Source organism: Bos mutus, chromosome 23 (assembly GCF_027580195.1).
Source record: "Bos mutus isolate GX-2022 chromosome 23, NWIPB_WYAK_1.1, whole genome shotgun sequence".
Lineage (NCBI taxonomy): Eukaryota > Metazoa > Chordata > Mammalia > Artiodactyla > Bovidae > Bos > Bos mutus.
This window is the reverse complement of record NC_091639.1, coordinates 30072681-30095027: the sequence shown is the minus strand read 5'-3', so window position 1 is coordinate 30095027 and position 22347 is coordinate 30072681. Positions and strand designations below refer to the sequence as shown.

General features: G+C 39.9%; 1 protein-coding gene and 1 non-coding gene across 4 annotated transcripts in view; one reads left to right on the top strand and one right to left on the bottom strand.

The window, feature by feature from the left end:
* The window catches only part of CYP39A1 (cytochrome P450 family 39 subfamily A member 1), a 144043-nt gene that overhangs the window by 85081 nt on the left and 36615 nt on the right, over positions 1–22347 (bottom strand). For all 3 annotated transcript variants that reach the window (XM_070361034.1, XM_070361036.1, XM_070361035.1), the window contains exon 8: positions 7222–7355. In XM_070361034.1, the coding sequence (XP_070217135.1) occupies positions 7222–7355 (134 nt within the window). The remainder of the gene's footprint in view (positions 1–7221; positions 7356–22347) is intronic.
* LOC138985153 (U6 spliceosomal RNA) lies at positions 21934–22040 on the top strand. Its single transcript, XR_011462409.1, has one exon. It is a non-coding gene; the product is annotated as a U6 spliceosomal RNA (small nuclear RNA).

The window sequence follows — 22347 nt, the reverse complement described above, 5'->3', positions numbered from 1 at the left end:
GTGGTAAAGAATCTGCCTGACAATGCAGGAAACGTGGGTTTGATCCCCGGGTCAATACCCATGGCAACCCACTCCAGTGTTCTTGCCTGGAGAATCTCATGGACAGAGGATCCTGGTGGGTTGCAGTCCATAGGGTTGCAAAGAGTTAGACATGAATGCAGTGACTTAGCATGTGTGCACACATTGGGGTTTGCAGCATGTGGGCTTGATGATTCTGAGGATTCTCAGTGGATTCTGAGCAGAAAAGACTAACTCTGAGACAGACACTGGCCATATTAGCACTGAGAACAGGGGCAGTGGGTATCCTGTCATTGGGAGTGCTGATGACAGTGTAAGGGAAGGGGCAGGGAATTCTCTGTTTGACTCCAGCAGCAGCAGCAGTTAGGGCAGAAAGAAGTTGAAGACAACTGATTAGGAAGACAGGACAAAGCAAGTGCTGTGTGCTTATTGGGTTTGTTTCACGTTTGAGGTGCTGGTGGTTGTGAAACTGATGATAAACATTATGTTTCCCGAAGCAGCAGAGTCTGCATTATCCTTCTCCATTCACCTTATAATAGGTTTTTTGATATATAACATGTGCACGCTTAGTTACTCAGTCGTGGCTGACTCTTTGCGACTCTTTGGACTGTAGCCTGAGAACTAAACACTGTTTCACAAAATCATCTTTATACGACTTCCCTGCTGGTCCAGTGATAAAGAATCTGCCTGCCAATGCAGGAGACACAGGTTTGATCCCTGATCCAAGATCCCATGTGCTGTGGGACAACTAAGCCCGTGTGCCACAGCTACTCACCCGTGCTCCACGACAAGAGCCGCTACACAATGAGAAGCCAATGCACTGCAACTAGAGAAAGCCTGCACACAGCGATGAAGACCCCGCGCAGCCAAAAATAAATAAACAATAAAATTATAAAAATAATCATCTTTATATCACCTTCTTCAGGAGCCAGAGGACAAAGAGCTCCCGCACGGTGTGAGATGGCTAGAGAGCCATCACCTCTACTGAGGTGAAGATATTTTACTAGTAACTCCCTGTGCCAAGCGGCAGAAGCCACACCTGTTTAATCCTGCAGTTTTGAAGTCTTCTCAAGGTATTTGCAAAACACTTACTTGAAATCTACGTATTTAGAATAGCAGCATCTTACAGGTGAAAACATCTCTTTTTATGGAAGCAGGGAGTGGACAGGGGAGGGGAGGGGGCCGTCACTGTTTAACCCAAGAGACCCCTGTTGGTTCCCATGGAAGCTGAGTAGTACTTGAGTCTGGTGGTTTCGGTACCAGGATTGCTAGAGACTTAGATCAAAATGAGGAGAGATGCAGGCATTTGCTTCTGTCCTCTTAACATCTTTAAAGTGGAAAGAGACCTGTGAGATCCCAGTTCTGTGTGTTCACTCTGCCTCTGTTGGAACTGAGGCTAGAAGCATCACAACTGGTTCTGAAGTCAGCTGGGGAGGGCCCTGATATGTTTAGGGGCCGCCCTGGGCCAGGTGTCCAGTCCGGGCAGCCGCCACCTTCCCCTCCCCACCCTCATAGCTCCCTTCAGTGGCTGCTGACCTAGCATCGTGACGTGTAGACACTGACTGCTGCAGCCCACAAAGCACGCCGGTAGAGGAAGACTTCAGAAGGGCCTCAGGAACGGCAGTCATACTAGCAACAGGGAGGAGACTAGAAAGAAGTTCCTGTTGCTGCAGCAAATGGTAGGCAGATGAGGGAGTGAGGAGGATGTGAGAAACGGGTGTATCAAAGGAACCGTCTGAGCAAATGGACATCATCATGTCTGGTCCAAATGGTCCTGTCCTTGCAATGTGGCAGATGAAGAAAAAGATTAAGAGAGAGATGAAACAGTCAGAGGACTGGGCACAGACCATGAGGAAGTGGAAGTCACAACTTCTCTGTGTTGCAATAATTGCACCTGTCAGGTAAGCTGAAGTGATCTTGACCAGCCCACCCCATAGGGATGCCGTGAGGTCAGATGAACTTCATCTGCTAGTCCGGAGATGAGCTTTCTTGATGAGCAAAGAGAAGGAGTCTCTGCTGTGAATCAAGAAGGATGTCAACACCTAAAGTGGTGCAAGGAATGCAGACTCTACTTCAAGACGAGTAGAGTCCTGTAAAGCAAAGCATCCATCAGAGGAGCCCGACCCCAAAAAGCACACTCTTTCTCTCTAGCTCTTGGGCCAGAAGCTTAGCTGGTATGAGCTGCTTAAAAAAAAAGAAAAAGAAAAAGTACTTTACAAAAGTGTATTCTTCTGTATAATAAAAAACTGCTCTCTAGACACTTGGGAAAATTCAGGAAAATAGAAAAAATAGAAAACAACCAGAGTTCTGGCAACAGAAGACAGTTATCAACTGGCTAGACTTCCCTCCAGTACTTTTAGCTAATAACAGCAATTTAGGTTTTTGTTGTTTTTAAATGTGGTTTATTGTTTATATCTGTGTGTGTGCTTAGTCGCTCAGTTGTGTCTGACTCTCTGTGGCCTCATGGTCTGTAGCCTGCCAGGCTCCTCTGTCCACAGAATTTTCCAGGCAAGAATCCTGGAGTGGGTTGCCATTTCCTACCTCAGGAGATTTTTCCAGTCCAGGGATGGAATCCGCATTTCCTGCATTGGCAGGCACTTTCGTTAGCACTAGGACCACCTGGGAAGTCCACTGTTTATATATGCTGATATGTATCATTTACAAATGCATAAATAAACCCAGTATACACATATTATTGTTTTTGTCCCTATTGAATAATTTTTGACTCCTACTTTGTTCACTTGATATTATAGCCTAAGGATTATTTTTATATTATATATTCATATAAAATAATTTTCTTTCCAATGGATGCTTAACTAATCATTTTCTACTATTATTTTTATAACAAATAATGCTATCACAAGTATCTTCTTTCACAAAGCACTGTTCATATAAAATCTTTTAACAAAGATGTTCAGAAGACATGAGAATATACATGTCCTATGTCTTCTGAATATCTAAGGCTATCATACATACTGCTCAATTGTTCCCTCAAATTTTGTAGCAAGATATGTTTCTAACTGCAATATATGAGAGTATCAATTTCATTGCCCTCTTATCTGCTAACCTGACATTTTAAATAGGTTCTTTTTTATTGCTGGTCAAGAATTTATGTCTTAGCTGAGTATTTTTCATTTTAAGTTGTTTTCTTCCATAAAATTTGTGTCATGTCCTACCCTTAGTAATCTATGTAATATTAGTGCTTTACTTATTAATCTGTGATTCATTAACATTTGCATTGTGCTTATACTGATATTTATTCTTAATTTTTTGGCTTACATTTAATTTAGGTTATACTTAATAAGACATGTTACATTTTGATATGGTACAGTCTGTTCATCTGCATTGTGGTTTCACTGATTAATCCTAAACCTAAGAAGCCCTCTTCTCTCCAAAATGATATTCATGTGAAGTGAAAGTCGCTCAGTTGTGTCCAAGTCTTTGTGAGCCCATGGACTATACAGTCCACGGAATTCTCCAGGCCAGAATACTGGAGTGGGTAGCCTTTCCCTTCTCCAGGGGATCTTCTCAACCCAGGAATAGAACCAGGGTCTCCCACATAGCAGGCAGATTCTTTACCAGCTGAGCCACCAGGGAAGCCCAAGAAAACTGGAGTGGGTAGCCTATCCCTTCTCCAGTGAATCTTCCTGACCCAGGAATCGAACTGGGATCTCCTGAATTGCAGACAGATTCTTTACCAACTGAGCTATCAGGGAAGCCCTCTCTTCACAATAGTGGCTTTCAAAGGTGGGGGTAGGTCTTCTGGGAGTCTGGAGACCTTTGCAGAGAATCAGCTACATCAAAAATCATTCTTGAATAAAAGACTTATTCAAAGTGGTGTCCAGTTCTTACGACCCCATGAACTCCAGGCTTCTGTGCCCATGGAATTTTCCAAGCAAGAATACTAGAGTGGGTTGCTATTTCCTTCTTCAGGGGATCTTACCGACTCAGATATTGAACTCGGGTCTCCTGCCTTGTAAGCAGTCTCCTGCATTGCAGGTGGAATCTTTACTGACTGAGCTACCAGGGAAGCATGACAGGCCAATGTATTTTAATGTAACTAAGTACAAAAAAAATTCATTGATAAAATTTCAGATTGCAACAAACTTAAAAAAGTATCTCTGTTGAGTTTTAGTGTAGAATCAAAGAATAGCCACAAAGATATCTGAAAAAGGCGAATAAAATACTCCTTCCTTTTTTGGTTACATGCCTGTGGGAAGCTGAATTTTTTTCATTTCCATCAGTAGAAAACAATATATCACAACAGATTGACAGCAGACACATATATGGGAATTCAGTTATATTTGCAAACACTTGAAATGATGCTGTTCTATTTTTTATGTGTTTTGAAAAATATAGTCATGTTTCATAAAACCACATTATTATTTTAACATGTATTAGGTTTCTTAGTTTTAAAATGAATTACTTGGTGACTGAACAACAACAACTAGATAAACATTTTAATAATTTCTCAGCTTTATTTTCCAGTACAGCAAATCTTGATAGATATAATTCATATACACAAAAGCTCTTTGAGGCTCTTAATAATTTTGTAAAGTAGAAAGGGGCCATAAAGGTCAAAAAGTTTGAGAACTGTTATTCTAGAAGCTAAAAAAAAAAATACCCATTGTTAACCAATCATCCCAAACCATATATTAATCTCATTCTTCTTCAGGGACTTAAAAAGATTTATCTATCCAATATTACATATTCTGCACAGCTTGTGTCTTTGTTACTTATCTAGTCTGTTATATAGACCTGACTATCAGGTCTGACACCAGTATCATGCCATTTTAATTACTGTAGTTTTGTTACATGTTTTAATACCTTGAGAATATAACTAATATTCCTTAATTATTCATATTTTCCAACACTTTTTTTGGTTAGTTTTTTCCTAAGTGGGGCTTCCCTGGTGGCTCAGAAGGTAAAGCATCTTCTCCCTGCAATGCAGGAGACCTGGGTTCAATCCCTGGGTCAGGAAGATCGCCTGGAGAAGGAAATGGCACCCCACTCCAGTACTCTTGCCTGGAAAATTTCATGGATGGAGGAGCCTGGTAGGCTACAGTCCGTGGGGTTGCAAAGAGTCGGACATGACTGAGTGACTTCACTTTCTATTCTTTCACTTTCTTTCCTAGGTATTCTTGCAGATTAACCTGATACTAAATATGAAACCTTGAATAGACAGCACAAGTAGAAGCTTAAGAATTTTGGAAAGGTGGCATAATAAAGAGAATGATGGAACAGAGCAAACCAAAGAAAGCAGATAAAGTTTGTCCATTCTCACTTATTCATATATATATATAAATATATACAGAAGTAATTACGAGAGCAAAAATATATATCCTGCTCAGACTCCATTAGGAAACAGCAATGGAGAATACTTCTAGAATTCATAGCAAGGAAACTTGACCAGTTGTCCAACGGGTCAAGACATAGGTGATCCCATCTATGAATGTTTTTATGGTCCAAACTCCTGGGAACATGTTAATATATTCAGCAAAGATATTCTACTTTGTTTCAGAGAATATTTGATGTTTAAAAGAACCAAGTTGTGTTCATTTATACTAAGAAGATAATCAGTAATGTGCACAAAAATTTAGCTATAGGAATGTTCATCTTTACACTGTTTATAATAGTGAAAGAATGGAAGCCACATACATATTCAAGAACAGAGAACTGATTTAAAAATTTATTTGGTGTCCATATATTCAATATTAGATTATGCTGTAATTTAAAATGACATAAATGTCTTTTATTGATTAAAAAAACTATTTTGGATCTATTATTAAATAAAATAAAAGTAAGTTGTGAGAAAATTAGCTTGGTGTGACCTCAATTTATATTTTAATGAACATACTATAGGACAAAATTCTAAAATTACAATAATATCAAAATGTTCACAGTGGTTATCTCTGACTTGTGAGATTCTAAGCAATTTTTAATTTCTTCTTTTAGCTTCTCTTTATAGTCTTTTTCTCCTCTAAACTCTGAAATAGAAAAATTCAGGTATAGATCTAACAGAATTTGTATAGGATCGGTAGGCTTAAAATAACAATAAAAACAAACATCCACTTGTCTTTGTCAGACAATTAACTATTCTGCAATTCAGCTACTTATCTACTGGCCAGGATATAAATAAAGCTTAATAAAAATTCAATAACAATTATATTGAATAGTAATATTCAGAGTGATAAACACATTGTTCTACTTAACTGCATGAAGTTGTTTGATTATTTCCAATCAATATGTATATTTTTTATTATATAAGTTTATTATACAAATTATATATATATTTAGAATTATAAATATTTAAATATATATTCATTTATATCCATAGTCTAATATAATTAATATTTTGATTATTAAAAAAAAAAAACTGTTAAAAATCCCTTTAAAACTCAATGCTACAATTTGCATAAGATCAGTTAAATAAACTACATTTCCTTTGTATTTAGCAAGTAGCAACTTGTATAAAATTCGGATTTTTTGTCTCTTTTGTGTTCTACTACCACAAAATTTTCTTCATTTAAATCCAGGCACTCTCAAGCTGTGTATAAACAAAGCTAATATAAATGGAGGGCTGACTAAATACAACCTATCTGGATAATTCAGGCCCCAAGTCAATCATCTAAAAAAGATTATTTTGTTCTGCCTGGTTGGTTCACTGTATATGGAACTAAACATCTGCCATATGTACATACCTTTTCTGGTGCACTTGAGAAAATTCTGCTTGGCCCATAGAAAAGACCTCACTCCGTTTTTAATTCCTAACATCAGTTGCAGCTACCCATGGCGTTCCTGCTGTGTGTACCTGCAACTGTGATCTGGGGCCTGAAGTCTTCCAGTTATCCTAAAGGACCTTCCTCATGCCCTCAATTCCCCAACCTATCCAGCTGAGGAATAGGTTGGTACAACAAAGAAGAAATTTTCCAACCTCCCTGCTTGTTGAAATAGGATTATACTAATTCTGATACAGAACCACATAGCCAAAGTGATTACAAAAGGGTTGTGTTTTAGCTGAAATATTTGCCAACAGATAAATACCCATATTAACAAAATGTTGCTGCACAACTTTTACTAGTAACCTGTTTCTGTGTCACTCAGTATTTAATGGAAATTGAGAAAGTATCTAACAAACAAATGGATAAAGTATCCACTTTTTTTCTAGAAGGTTCATTATTTTAAAACAAAATCAAAGCTCACCAAAATTTTAACTGGCTTCAGCACTTTTCGAGCGATGACACCAGGGGCTCTTAAACGAATGGTTTCCAAAATACACCATTTAATTAGAGGGAGTTTCTTCAAGTCGTCCTCAGACACTTTAATCTTATCTTTACCTGCAAAGAGAATTTAAAAAAAAGGATTTAAAGAGGCCAGAAAGTGATTTTATGTCAGGTCATCAACGTAGTTTAAGAACTGCCTCTGACATCAAGTGTCAATATTACTATTACCTTTGCATATCAAGTTTGGCCATTTATTATCTCTTTTTATCATTTTATTCTTACCAAGATAAAATGTGGTATAAAAAACTAAACCAGTGATGATTACTGTAGTGTAATGGATTGGTATCCAACCTTGGTTCTTACCAGTCCTATGGCTACCAAATGTCTAAGATAGTTCCTGTCAGAAAAGAGTTCAAGTTTATTCATTTCATTATTTCTTGTCCAAATTCTCATTTCACTTAGGGAAAGAGCAATAAAAGACAGGCATCAAAAGTACAAAGTAAGGGTCTTACTTCCCTAGTGGTACAATGGCTAAGACTGTGCACCCCCAATGCAGGGGACCAGCCTTGATCCTTGATCAGGGAACTAGATCCCACATGCCAAAACTAAAGAGCTCGCATGCCGTAACTAAGATTCCTGCAAGTAACAACTAAAGATCCCGTATGCCACAACTAAGAGCAGACACAGCCAAACAAATAAAATTGTAAAGAAAGTACAAAGTAAGAGATGTGAGACGCCACCTGACTTTCTTCTCTTATCTCTTCCTTGCTGAACTGTTTCTGTTTTTGCTTTTGTTTTTTAATCATTTAATCATACATTTCAGAGGGTGCAAAAAGAATATTAAGAAAGGGGCGATGGCACATGTGTGTTTCATCTGGAATTATGAGCTTCCCACACACAGCTGCATCAAACATTCCTACTGGAAGTTGTATACCTGAACTAATATTTAGGTTGAAGGCACCTGAGTTGGCCTTTTTATGGACCGACATATGGCCAGGGCCTTTGATCAAATGAGACAATTTAATTAATGGTGTTTTAAGTAAAATGTTTACACTCTGAAAATTACTTGAAACAACTCAGCATTCCATTTTGACAGTGTATGCTGAATAAATTCAACAACATGGTAAGTTTGAATAAGTCAACTTTCACATTTGCCTCCCAACTGTACTGGGAACCAGTGCCTGGGAGTGGAATGCGGGTCTCCAGACGCATCTGTCTGACTCTAGATATGGCTTGTTCTACAGTCAGCCCATCCTGCGGGAGAGGGCTGGGTGAGTGCTGCCTGGGAAACCTTCTCAGTCAGTACATGTGGAATTCCCAAGGAGTCAGAAGCAAATGTTTTTGCTTAGCAGAGTCTGGGAACCAGGGTTTTTGTTTGAGCCCTGATTCTATTAATCCCCATAGGGGCCTCTATACACTCCACTAAACTTGACAGATTTTTGAGCACTGAGCAAGCCCCAGGAGTTGAGTCGGGCTCCACCAGGGTTACAACCATGAAGGTATTCCTGCCATACACTCAGTCCAGGCCGTAAGAGAGGAGCACGGATAATTGGTTTCCATGCGGACAAGGAAACCATTCTGTGAGATGTAAGATATTCGAAGATAGTTAAAAGCAGGGAGGGTATTGAAATGCAGGATAACAAACTTGAGAACATCAACTTAAAAATGTAAGAGGGGATCTGAGATTCTTTCAGAATGTGCACGTGTGTGCGCGCAGTTGCTTCAGTCCTGTCTGACTCTTTGTGACACTATGGACCGTAGCCCGCCAGCCTCCTTGAGTTCAAAAAAAGAAAAAAAGAAAGACAAAGGGAAAAGAAAAGCACTGCCTAATGGCCTATATTAGAAGACTGATGTAGTCGTCTAATAAATATGGCTAATAAATATTAGCCCTGTGGTGGAAACACGAGACAAAGGGAGTATCGATGACTGTGCCAAAGGAGCCCAAGGGAACTGGGGCTGCTGGGGTCTCGAGAAAGTGAGACAGGGCTGGAGGGGATTTGAGACAAGAGGGGACCCAGCTACCTGGCAGGTGACCAGCAACCTAGTAGAAGGCTAAGGAACACTCTAGAGACACAGGTTTGATCCCTAGGTCAGGAAGATTCCCCTGGAGTAGGAAGTAGCAGCGCGCTCCAGGATTCTTGCCTCAGAAATCCACGGACAGAGTTGCCTGGTGGGCTACAGTCCATGAGGCTGCAAAGAGTCGGACACAACTGAGTGGGCATAAGCACAAGCACAAGGAGAAGACTCACCATGGGAGAAATGCCGGACGAAACTTTCAAGAACAGAAAATTCAACTTTACGTCATACGCTCGCTTTTAAGCTGCTCTGACTACTGTGCAATGTTCCCTTTCCTTGTCCCATATTTTCAATATTTTAATAAAGTCAGATAACACATACCATAAGTTAACACTTGAGGAAATAAAGACCTGGTGTGTCCAGGAGGCAGTGAGATTCAGAAAAGAGGCAGAACATCCAGAAAGGAGAAGACAGTGGAAGGGGAGAAATTAGGAAATGAGAGACTGAAAATCAAGAGAAGCTCTGAGAGGCACAGGCCTCGACTTCTGGCCACCTCCCCACTTCTTCCAGAGATTCCTAGAATCCTTGGAGGGGATTCAGAACAATATCACCTTTATCTTGGAAACCAAGGTGACCCGAGCAAGAAGGGCCCTTGCCAAATGGACATTACAAATAGATCAGTGATAATCTACAATTCAGATTCTAAATCTTACTTAAAATATGACATTTCTCTTTAAAAATCTATTTAGAACCTGCCTGCCAATGCAGGAGACATAAGAGATGCAGGTTTGATCCCTAGGTCGGGAAGATCCCCTGGAGGAGAGCAACCTACTCCAGTGTTCTGGCCTGGAGAATTCCCATGGACAGAGGAGCCTGGCAGGCTACAGTCCATAGGGTCACACAGAGTCAGACATGACTGAGGCGACTTAGCACGCAATCTGCAATCCAGATTCTAAATCTTACTTAAAATAAGAGTTTTCTCTTGAAAAATATATCTAGAGCATCTACATTAGATAAATTCACTAAGCAATCCTTCTAGTATTTTCTGTGTTTTATTTTATTGCAGGTATAGGATATAGAAAATAAAGATTTCTCTACTTAATCAAGAATAAATGACTGCCAAAGGTCAGAATTTGTGTTTAAAATCAGATCTGTGTGACTCCAAAGTGACTTACCTACTTTGAGACAGGCATAATTCTGGCCTTGAAAAAGTTTGGACTCCAGTAACAGTGAAGTTTCTGACTTTCTTTTGGAGAAAAGTTTTGCTTTCTTTTTTTCTTCTGAAATATTCTTAGGAGACTAATTGAATTATAAAGTGCAAAAAATGTTTTGTATTATATAATAAACAAAAGCTTGCTCTGAATTGAAAATAATATTTAAAATCTATTATGACCTGCCATTGTAGGAGAGATGCAGACTACACTTGGAAAATAAATGTTTTAATAAGATATTTTTAGTTCCTCAAATCCCAGTGTGAGGTAGGAAAAATAAGGTCGGATTCCCAGACTAGACAAAGAAAAAGAAAGGGAGAGATGCTGTTTCCAAACAACATCTTCAGGTTAAAGATGTTTCCTATTATAACTCTTAGAAATAGCTCTGTACCCATACTGTGCATATTTCAATGCACATCTGTGGTTTGTTCTTCCAGCGTTTTGACTCTAAAATTAGAAGGCTCCACTTGGAAGAAAGCCAAGGAAATCATCAGAAGGGCTAGTGTCTAATGGAGACCGGGACCAGTATAACAGACTGCCAGGGAGGAAACCATGGGCGATTGGGGTAAAATGTAGAAGACATCTGTTTTGTTCTCGGCACAAACGCAATAGAAGTCAAACCAATAACAGGATATTGGAAACCAAATAAAAGAAAAGATAATTCTTGAGTTCAGAGATAGCGAAGAACGTTTCTAAACTGTTATGTATAGTTTTAGGATTCTGCACACATGATGACAAGCATGTTAGAATGCAGTAACTGTGATTTTTATTTGCTAAGGATGTAGACTAGATTAAAATTCTATTACTTCAACCATTTATTCACTCAGTATAAATGTGCTTTGTATCTGTTACTTCCGAGCCCAAATATAGGTGCTGTAAGAGATAGGAAGAGAATCATACTAATTTTTGACTATCTAATGCCACCAACATGTTGGACCGCTTCATTTACTCTTCATCACGATCTGCCATCTATGAAGTGATCATGTGTTCAAGGAGAAGCTTGAAAGTGACAGGACAGCCTTCAAACCCATGTCTGTCTACACTGAAAGCCCTTATACTTGTTCACTGTGTCCCATCACCTCCCTGAGACGAGACACGAATGAGAAAGACACCGTCATTGTATTAAACAAGTTTGAACACAAGGACACAAAATAATATCTGGTTACAAATAACTACAACATAAGTTTCTTAAGAGTGAATCTGAGTGTCAGTGGCGTTCATCCCTTCTTGCCTAGGGCTAAAATTTCAGCTAGGCCTGGAAGGATGAGCAGCATGTAGCCAAGCAGAGAGAAAGGAAATTAAACTCCAAAATTAATTATAAAATATATGATTTCTTAGACTTAAAAAAGGAATATGAATCAAATGGAATCACTAAAGCAGGTCCTTCTCTGAGAGATGACTCCTCAGTCTCCTTCATATTTCAGTCTCCTTCCCCCTTACACACACACACGTGCTCATTCTCTCAATAAATAAATACATAAAATACAAAAATTCTGTTCCTATAGTCCTGAAGGACCATTACATCAAGATTTAACTAATAATTTGGGGAAAATAACACATGTTTTGAGAAAAAGGGAGAATGACAGGCATTTGCTTAGTCATTCAGCTCTTTTGAGACATAATTCTGAGGTGACTGAATCAGAAAGTGGGATTGAAAACCGACTGAGGAGGCTCCATGCTTCCCCACAAATGAAAGACACACAGAAAGATGAGGACAAGCAAAGCATAAGGGGTGTCACTGAGGGTCCCTGGTGATCCGGAGGTTAGGGCCTGGCGTGGATGTCACTGAGGGTCCCTGGTGATCCGGAGGTTAGGGCTTGGCGTGGATGTCACTGAGGGACTTCCCTGGTGATCCGGAGGTTAGGGCCTGGCGTGGATGTCACTGAGGGACTTCCCTGGTGATCCGGAGGTTAGGGCTTGGCGTGGATGTCACTGAGGGACTTCCCTGGTGATCCGGAGGAGGTTCACTGAGGACTTCCTGGTGATCCGGAGGTTAGGATGGCGTGGATGTCACTGAGGGACTTCCCTGGTGATCCGGATCCGGAGGTTGAGGACTTCCTGGTGCCGGAGGTTAGGGCTTGGCGTGGATGTCACTGAGGGACTTCCCTGGTGATCCGGAGGTTAGGGCTTGGCGTGGATGTCACTGAGGGACTTCCCTGGTGATCCGGAGGTTACTGGCGTGGATGTCACTGAGGGACTTCCCTGGTGATCCGGAGGTTAGGGCCTGGCGTGGATGTCACTGAGGGACTTCCCTGGTGATCCGGAGGTTAGGACCTGGCGTGTCCACTGCAAGGGGCCTGGGTTTGATGATCCCTGGTCTGGGAACTAAGATCCGGAATGCTGAGCAGCTAAAACACAAACAAAGCTCCACTGAGATTTAAAGAGTGCGTCCCTGCACATTCTACCACCTCTTTACTTTTGAAAGCAAGGATTCCCAGTTTTGACTGCTGTTCAGTGTTGTGAGGTTGTTTTCCTTCACAGAAGTTGTCTTTCAACAGCTTGTTTAAAGTGTGTACAAAAGTTCACAGAACACACTAGGATTAAAAAAAATACATGAGATAAAGGTTGAAGAAAGTAAAGAATCTGATGTAATAACCTTAAGCTATGATGCCTACCAAATTTGGTCATGAAATTTGCTCCCCAAATTTTGTAATAATTTCTCTAAAAAGCAATATCAAATAATAAAAGTTAGTGTTTTCTTTATACTGCTATTTGGGGAAACAATGTAACACCTTTGGAAAAACCCAGCATTTCTGTGACTTATCTTAAAAAGTAATGAAGCAATGATATCAATTGGTGGCAGAGGTAGAAAACTAGTTTCTTGGCATATTTCTAAGCTCCTGAAAAAAAATCAGGTTTTAGAGAAGAGACAAAGCTAAAGAGAAACAATAAATAAAGAATCTACAGTATTCCAGAGTAATACAAAACAAGTATCTTATGCCCTATCCTTTATTTCAGGAATTAAAAAAAAATGGAATATGATACATAATGTTCAAATATTGAATTTTAACAATTATACTTCTGTTTCAGGAATATTTTCCTTAAATTTATAAAATTGCTGTTTCCTTTGCAGAAGAAATCTGCATTCACTGGAAAAGGTTAGAACATCTCAGAAAGAAGAAGAAAGGATAAAATGTCCTGAAGTAGATGATAGCATTTACAATAGGTTTTATACACCCAATGACCCTATAACATTGGTTATTTATAGGCAGTGAGAACATACTGGTTATAGATTTCTGGAAAATTTTAGTGAGATGCACATGTATACCTGTGGTGGATTCATTCTGATATTTGGCAAAACTAATACAATTATGTAAAATTTAAAAATTAAATAAAATTTAAAAAAATAAATAAATAAATAAAGATTTTATTTGGTGACTTGTCTCCCAGAAGGGGATAGCAATAAACCCTTTTCTGCACTTATTCTTATAAATGTAAAAAGAAATACTGCAAAACTTTTAATACTCTTCTCTGTCTTTAACTTTTGACATTTAATTATAATGTGTCTTGGTGTGGGTGTCTTTGATTCATCTTGTTTAGAACTCTGTGTGCTTCTTGGACTTGTCTGTGTCGTTTGCCAGGAGAGGGAAGTTTTCAGCCATTATTTCTTCAAACAGGTTTTCCATCCCTTTCTCTCTTCTCCTCTGGGGCCTCTCTAATGTAAATGTTAGTATGCTTGTAGTTGTCCCAGGGAATCTTAACCCTCATCGGTTTTTATTCATTTTTTCTTTTTGCTGTTCTCATGGGGTGATTTCCACTAACCTGTTTTCCAGATTGCTGCTCCGTTCTTCTGCATCCACTCACCTGCTGCTGATTTCCTCCACTGTACTTTCTATTTCAGTCATTGAATTCTTCAGTCCTGATTGGGTCTTTTTTTATACAGTCTGTCTTTGCAAGTTCTCACTGAGTCCATCCCTTCCTCTCCTAACTGTGGTGACCATTCTGATGACTATCATTTTGAACACTCTATCAGGTAAATTGCTATCATCTCATTTAGTTCTTTTTCTGATGTTTTTATCTTTGGCTTTGGTTTATAAGAATTCCTTTCTCTTTTCATTTTGCCTGTGTGTCTGTTTGTATGCATTAGGTAGATCAGCTACAGCTCCTGTTCTTGAAAGAATAGGCGTATGTAGCAGGTGTCCTGTGGGGCAATTCCTCCTGGTCACCAGAGCCAGGTGCTCTGGGGTGTCCCCTGTGTGTGCTGTGTGCATCCTCCTGCTGTGTTTGGATCACAGTTGTGCCCTGGTTGGGGCTGTGTGGCTCTATTGACTGCTATGGGCTCACGGTATGCAGGCAATGGCTCCCCAGAGGTGGAGCCACTCTGTACAGTTGCCCGTGCCAGCTAGGTCACATGCCAGGTGGGGCAAGGGCCACTTTGAAGGGACCAACTAAGTGGGTAGTCGAGCAGGGTGGGTCCTCAGGAGAATCTGGGGTGGTGCACAGGGTGTTAGCTAGTTGATGGAGAGTGACAGAAATGTTGCTTGCCAGTCCTGGGCCAGCTAGGTGAAGGAGAGGTACCTTCAATGGCACCTGCCAATGCCCTCATCCCTGGAGAAGGTGTCCCAGCTCCCTACCCCTCCAGCATCACTCCCAAAATGACCAGTGAGCCTCCTTCAGGGTGTGACCCAGGTGCCCTTCACATTTTCCTGACTCTGTGCTTGTACTCAGAGCAAGTGAGTTTACATGTGAACCTTTCAAGAGCAAGTCTCAGTTTTCCACAGCCCTCCAGCTCTTCCAAGTGTAAACCCCACTGGTCTTCAAAGCCAAATGTTATGCGGGCTCATCTTCCTTATGTAGGTACAAAGGGGATCCCCAGGTGGGACTTGGAGCCCTCACTCCATAGGGGCACCTCCACAGTTGTGATATCTCTCCCACTAGTGGGTCACGCAGTCTGGGTACGGTTTCTGTCTAGACTGCATCTTTGACCCTCCTGCCCACCTTGACACGGCATTCTGTTTACATTCCAAGCTGCAGAAAATCTGCTGTGCTAGTCTTCAGTTCATTCCCAGAGATAATCGTTCTGCATGTAGTTGTAGTCTTGGTGTGTCCACAGGAGGAGCTGAGCTCAGGATCTTCCTACTCTGCCTTCTTGATCTGGAACCGCTAAATATTTGTTCAATAGAGGGGAAAAAAAGGTACTCTTTGGGTTTTATCCCTTATAAAATACTAGCTTCCTTCCTTTACTATTGTGCATGTTCATTACTGTTCAGTTCAGTCGCTCAGTCATGTCCGACTCTTTGCGACCCCATGAATTGCAGCCCGCCAGGCCTCCCTGTCCATCACCAACTCCCGGAGTTCACCCAAACTCATGTCCATCGAGTTGGTGAGGCCATCCAGCCATCTCATCCTCTGTCGTCCTCTTCTCCTCCTGCCCCCAATCCCTCCCAGCATCAGAGTCTTTTCCAATGAGTCAACTCTTCGCATGAGGTGGCCAAAGTATTGGAGTTTCAGCTACAGCATCAGTCCTTCCAAAGAACACCCAGGACTGATCTCCTTTAGAATGGACTGTACATGCCCATTATTATACATGTTCTGTGAGACAAAATTCTGTGAGAAAGATGCAAGTTAAATTTATCTTAAAAAATCAAAAGAAAAACAGATGAGAGTAGATGAAAGATGATAAAGTCTAGGCTAGGCTGTAGAGTTACATGCTTTTTAGTTCACTGCTCTTCCTATAAACAGACTATAAATATAGTCTCTCTAATGACTGCAGGTCTGTAGAATATTAACTCACTGCAAATGCTGATAGTTTTAGAAACTTTGACCTCGAGAATGTAAAACAAAATAGAAAAATGACTTTTTTCTAATAATATTTTTTTAGCTTTGGAAGAAAAGAATCTGAATTTGCTCTTTATTGCGGCAAAAGGTTAGCGAACAAGGGCTATGATGGTCAATTATTTGTCCTGTGGCAGTTGTATACTCTTATTACAGCAGCTTTCTAATAAGTTTTAAAATCTGGTTGGGAAAATATGGCCTTACTAATTCATGCTTCTAATAGTCTTTCTAATCACATTTCTTCTTCAAAAAATATTTAAGTCACTTCATTAATTTCCTCCCCTTCCAAACCACTGGAATTCTTTTTATAATTAATTAAATATAGATTAATTTGAAAAGTGTTGGCATTTTCATGATATTAAACCTTCCCATATAGGAACATAATATGTTTTTCTTTATTTAAGTTGTTTTGTAAATATACATATATATGTATTTTTAATGTTATTAATAGTTTCCTCTCTAAGGGTCCTACCCCAAACCAAGAGCTTTATATAAGAAAAATACCAGTTAAATTAATAGGAACAACAGAAGTAAAGTGGAAAGGGAGGCTTAAAAACAGCTTAAGCTGTTTGTGGTGGATATAGACTGGAAAAAGCAAACAAAAAGCCTAGAGATTGCCCACGGATGATGAAAATGGGCATTAGGGCTTTAGGGATTGTAGCCGGAGCCTGGAAAGTCACAGCTCCTTCAATTCTCCCCCTCCAGCCACCACCTTATTCCAGATACCTCAGTCATTCCTGAACTCCCAGGTCTGGTTCTTCTAACTTTTCCAGTGGATGTGACTTTTTGGCATTTGAAGGATTTAGGATAAATTCTTATTATCAAAAACACAGATTCCTATTGCTGGGAAAGGTGGTCTCACGCTCAGTCTTTCGACCCCAATACAAAGGTGGGCCTTAAGCCTGGAACTGTTCCTCAACGAGACACAAAGAGCCCACACAGCCTGTGCCAGGCTCGTCACCTTGTGTGGGAATACCTTTCCTTGTTTCAGGGGCAGCAAACACTCTTTTGTCTCTGCTTAATGCAAGGGCAGGATGAGACACCTGTCCAACCCCCCGTTACATCTGCCCCGAGAGGGACGAGGACAGGGCTCCTTTCACTGCAGTGTGAGAGGGGTTTGCAGAGGCCAACTCCTCTTCATTAGCTCCAGGGAGAGACACGCTGGCCACAGGGGACCCACACCCACTGCTGAAGCTGATCTCGCTCTCTTTCTGCTCTTTGTGAGTTTAACATTGTTGTAGCCAGTGCCTGACAGCACTGTGTTATCCTCGACAACTCTGATACCAAGATGCATTGGGCAGAAATGTTTAGAGTCCTCCCCTGGGATTGCTAACTGGTGCACAGCACTCTGCTTGACACCCACTGAAAAATTATAAAACCTTTCAGAGGTAGATGCTAATCAGCAGCTTCAGTTGGATGTTCATAACTACAGACCAGGAATGAACGAAGCAGCAATAACAATGAATTGAGAAAGATGCCAAGGACGGCAGTGGTGCTTAGAACAGGTTATTAAGACAGATAGAAGATAGAGTGAAGAATCAAAAGATTGATCCCACCACTTCTTCTATTTATACACACACATATAAAAATATACCAAATCCCATGATATCATTTAAAGAAAAGATTCATGCAACTATACCAAGACAACCACATAAGATTCTCTTCTGAAAAAACAATATCCTATTTATCTTCAGAAATATTTCTTTCATATATTAAAAAGAGTATCAATTTCTCTATTACTGGAATATACAATGAAGACTGATTCATAATTATGATGGTCTTTTACAAAGAATAAAGGACATGACCTAATTTATAATAAGTAAAAGGTAGAGATATTGACAAATAAGATGACAATGGGTAGATAATAAAAGATAAAAATCAGCTTTGATCTAGAAATACCTTTCTTTATAAATCCTGCATAATAATTCTAAATTTCTGGATTGTGTTCTCTGGAGAGAAGTTGACCTGGCTTGAATACCTTTATCTCATTTTCTAAAGAGGAAAAAAGGTTATCCAAATGCCTGAATAATTCTCTAAAGGAACACTCAGAGAAAAGAACGTGTCCGAATGAAAAATGTAGAGAATAAACAAAGCAGATTAACTGTGCTACACTGGAATGAGATAGTGAAAGACTTAATAAAATGAGAAGTGCCAGATAGGACCTATCTCCAAGCTCGTAAATAATATGCAGCCATAAGAGGTATCTCTTTCCACCTACTAAAGCCAAGCAATAAATGAGGACAGAATGACTTCACACAAAATCTCCTGAGTTAGTGTCACAAGGCACACTTCAAGCATTCAAAGCAGAAAATAGTGGAGGAAATCCAGCCTCCTGGGAAATCTCTCATGGGTCAGATACTATATGTGAAATTTCACCCTGGTCTTTTTACCTGTATGAGCGGATTGGCAAGTAATGAGTTCTGAGCTCCAAAAATGATACCATCTTGGTCTTTAAGTCCAAGGAGAAAAGAAGATAACAAAATTAAACATTTGGAGCAGGTTTCCAATGAAATCTCCTGCATTAATAAACATTTTCTTAGGTAATGTACATATGTTCTTCAAGATTGATGGATGAGAAGTAGTTTGTGAACAGCTCTGTCATAATTTAATGTTTTCTGAGTTTATTCTAGGATTTTTAAAAGCTGGGCTAGCAAAGGAAAGTGAGATGTAAATGTAAAAAAATTCCTCTGTGATATGCTAGAGCTTCCAAATGTCCATATTAGATTCTTGTTGTCTGGCTAGCAGTTCTTGCCTGCAAAATCCCACAGACAGAGGAGCCTGGCAGGCTCCTGGGGTCACAAAGAGTTGGACATGACTGAGCAACTAACACTTTTTTCGTAAAGCTGTCATTGAAAACAAGAAACCTGTACTCACATCACAATGTAACCTTGAGAGGAGCCTGTTATGTTTACAAGGCAGGAGTGGGTGTAGCTGTTGAATCAAACTTAGTAATCATGTAAAAAATAAATAAATAAAATAACCTTTCTCCATTCATAACTCCACTGGAGTAGCCTTAGCTTCTGCTACATGATCTCTTTCTTCAATATTTTGGTCGATGTGTGGCATAAAGGCCAAGACTCTATCGTAGACACAACCTTGGCTATCAGCCATTGAGTCCTAGCAGGCTGCAAAGCGGTGATGAGAATAAGCTTCTTTAGTTAGCTGGAGGGACTCAGGTCTTTGATATACCATGATGGAATCCTCCAAGAATGTTGTTCTAGGTTAGACAAGATACTGGGACACATCCAAGCAGATAAAAATTGCACACATGTTATAGTATGGGTAAGAGGTGACTGCAGAGAAGACCTCAAGAATAAATGTAAATGTTTCAATGCTATGAGGTAAAATTGATGAACTAGTTACAATGATGCAAATGACATCAAATTTGCCCAGAACATCACCATAGGCCCTGAGCCTCATTTGTCCCTCTGCTAGTTTTTATGCTTGTTTATAAATATGAGAGACAATCCTTTCTCACCAGTACATGATGAGTGTGGCCACTGAGTCAGTGTCACCAGCTAATAGCATCTGGTCACTTGATAGAGTTGGTCTGTCCCCAGGCAGAACTGCTGCTAAATCAGGACTCAGCGGTGTCAAGAAATGTTATTGGTTGGCTCTGAGTAACTTTTCTTTTATCCAAAGTCACATAATCACTAAGTGACAGGGTAGAAAGGCATGAATCAAATTTTCAAACAAAAATTATAATCCAATGAAAATTTTGTACTGTGTCTTTTATGATCCACAAATCATGATTTTTATGTAAGACAAAAAAACAATTCCTGATGTTTTATGGAATTATTTCTATGCAGGTGTATTTCTGTTAATTAACCTGATTTATTTTAAATTAACAGAAAAAAATTTACTAGTTTTTCCCCTCAACTAAATGTGCATTACAACTGAATGGCCACCAAGAAACAAAAACAAAACACACAGGCAAAAAAAATCACAAAAAACAAACCAGTGTGCTGTGTATGCTGCTGCTGCTGCTGCTAAGTCGCTTCAGTCGTGTCCGACTCTGTGTGACTCCAGAGACGGCAGCCCACCAGGCTCCCCCGTCCCTGGGATTCTCCAGGCAAGAACACTGGAGTGGGTTGCCATTTCCTTCTCCAATGCACGAAAGTGAAAAGTGAAAGTGAAGTCGCTCAGTCGTGTCCGACCCTCAGCGACCCCATGGACTGCAGCCTACCAGGCTCCTCCGTCCATGGGATTTTCCAGGCAAAGTACTGGAGTGGGGTGCCATTGCCTTCTCCGCTGTGTATGCTACCCTAAATCAAAACAAGTAGGTGAGAAGGGTCAAATGCAACCAGGTAACAATTTAAGTGCATTTTTATTTGTTATTGTTTGTTTTTAAGATGGAATGACCTTCTGCTCTTGGGCAGACACTCACAGTGGGAATCCTAAATTAGAAAAGAAAACTGCTTGAAAACACAGTCTAAAGAGGACCCAAAGTGAATGTCTGCAAGGATTTTGTGAGAATGCAGTGAGGCCGCACCTGCAATATCTAACTCTAACAGGCTTCTCTTCCAGATATGTGCTAACTCCTAACCATCTGTAAGTCCTTGCTCAAATCTCACCTTTCCGGGAAGGTCAGCTCTGATCCAACTATTTAATGCTACCACCTCCTTCTGGGCTTCTCTGATAGTTCATTTGGTAAAGAATCTACCTGCAATCTAGGAGACCCAGGTCCCATTCCTGGGTTGGGAAGATCCACTGGAGAAGGGATAGGCTACCCACTCCAGTATTCTTGGACTTTCCTTGTGGCTCAGCTGGTAAAGAATCTGTCTGCAATGCAGGAGACCTGGGCTCGATCCCTGGGTAGGGAAGATCCCCTGGAGAAGGGAAAGGCTACCCACTCTAGTATTCTGGCCTGGAGAATTCCATGGACTGTATAGTCCATGGGGTCGCAAAGAGTCAGACATGACTGAGCCACTTTCACTTTTCTCCAATTCTGGCACTCCTGATCATCCCTAATCTGCTGTTTTCTTTTTCACATAGCATTTAACAATATCAAATATTTTTAAGAGTTTACTTCTGTGAACAAACAAGGAAAAATAACAAGTGGCAAAAAAAAAAAAAAAGACTCTGAACAGAGAGGAGAATCTGATTTCCAGGGTTACCACAGTATATTATTTTAAATGCCCAGTTCTCAACAAAAGATTGCAAGACACATGACAAAAATATGAAATGTGATGTGTAACAAGCATACATAGACCATACGGGGAAAAAGCAATCAGCAGAAACTATTCCTGAAGAAACTCAAATATTGGACTTACTAAGGAAAGTTGTTCAATCTGATATTTTAAATATATTCAAAGAATTAAAGAAATTGTGTGTAAAGAACTAGAGAATATCAGTAAGGAGAGACAAAAGGTTAAATAACAAAGATTGAAACAAATAATGAAATAGAGAATAGAAAATCAATAGTAAAAATAAGATCAAATCAACAAAACTGTCAGTTAGCTCTCCAAAAAAAAAAAAAATTGACAACCTTTTAGCTACACTGACCATGAAAACAGAAAGAGGGCACAAATTACTAAAACCATGGATGAGGGAGATATTTTCCTAGAGAACTTACAGATATAAAGAAGATTATGGGGAAAACCATGAACTATTGTATGCCAACAAGTTAAATGACCTACATGAAATAGACAAATTCCTAAGAAGACACAAACTCCAAGAAGAATAATACAGTTCTCACTTCAGCAACACATGTACTAAAATTGCAAAGATACAGAGAAGATTAACATGGCTCCTGTGTAAGGATGAAACTAAAATTTGCAAAGTATCCCATATTGTTGTGCTGATGTAACATACAGCATGATAACTATAGCTAACAATACTGTTTTATATATTTGATACTTAAGTTGGTCTTTAAAAGTTCTCATCATAAGAATATACATGTGGTGATGGAATTAACTAAATTTATTGTGGTAACCAATTCACTATATATATATATGGCTTCCCTTATAGCTCAGTTGGTAAAGAATCTGCCTGCAGAGCAGGAGACTCAGTTCAATCCCTGGGTCAGGAAGATCCCCTGGAGAGGGAAATGGCAACCCACTCCAGTACCCTTGCCTGGAGAATCTCAAGGACAGAGGAGCCTG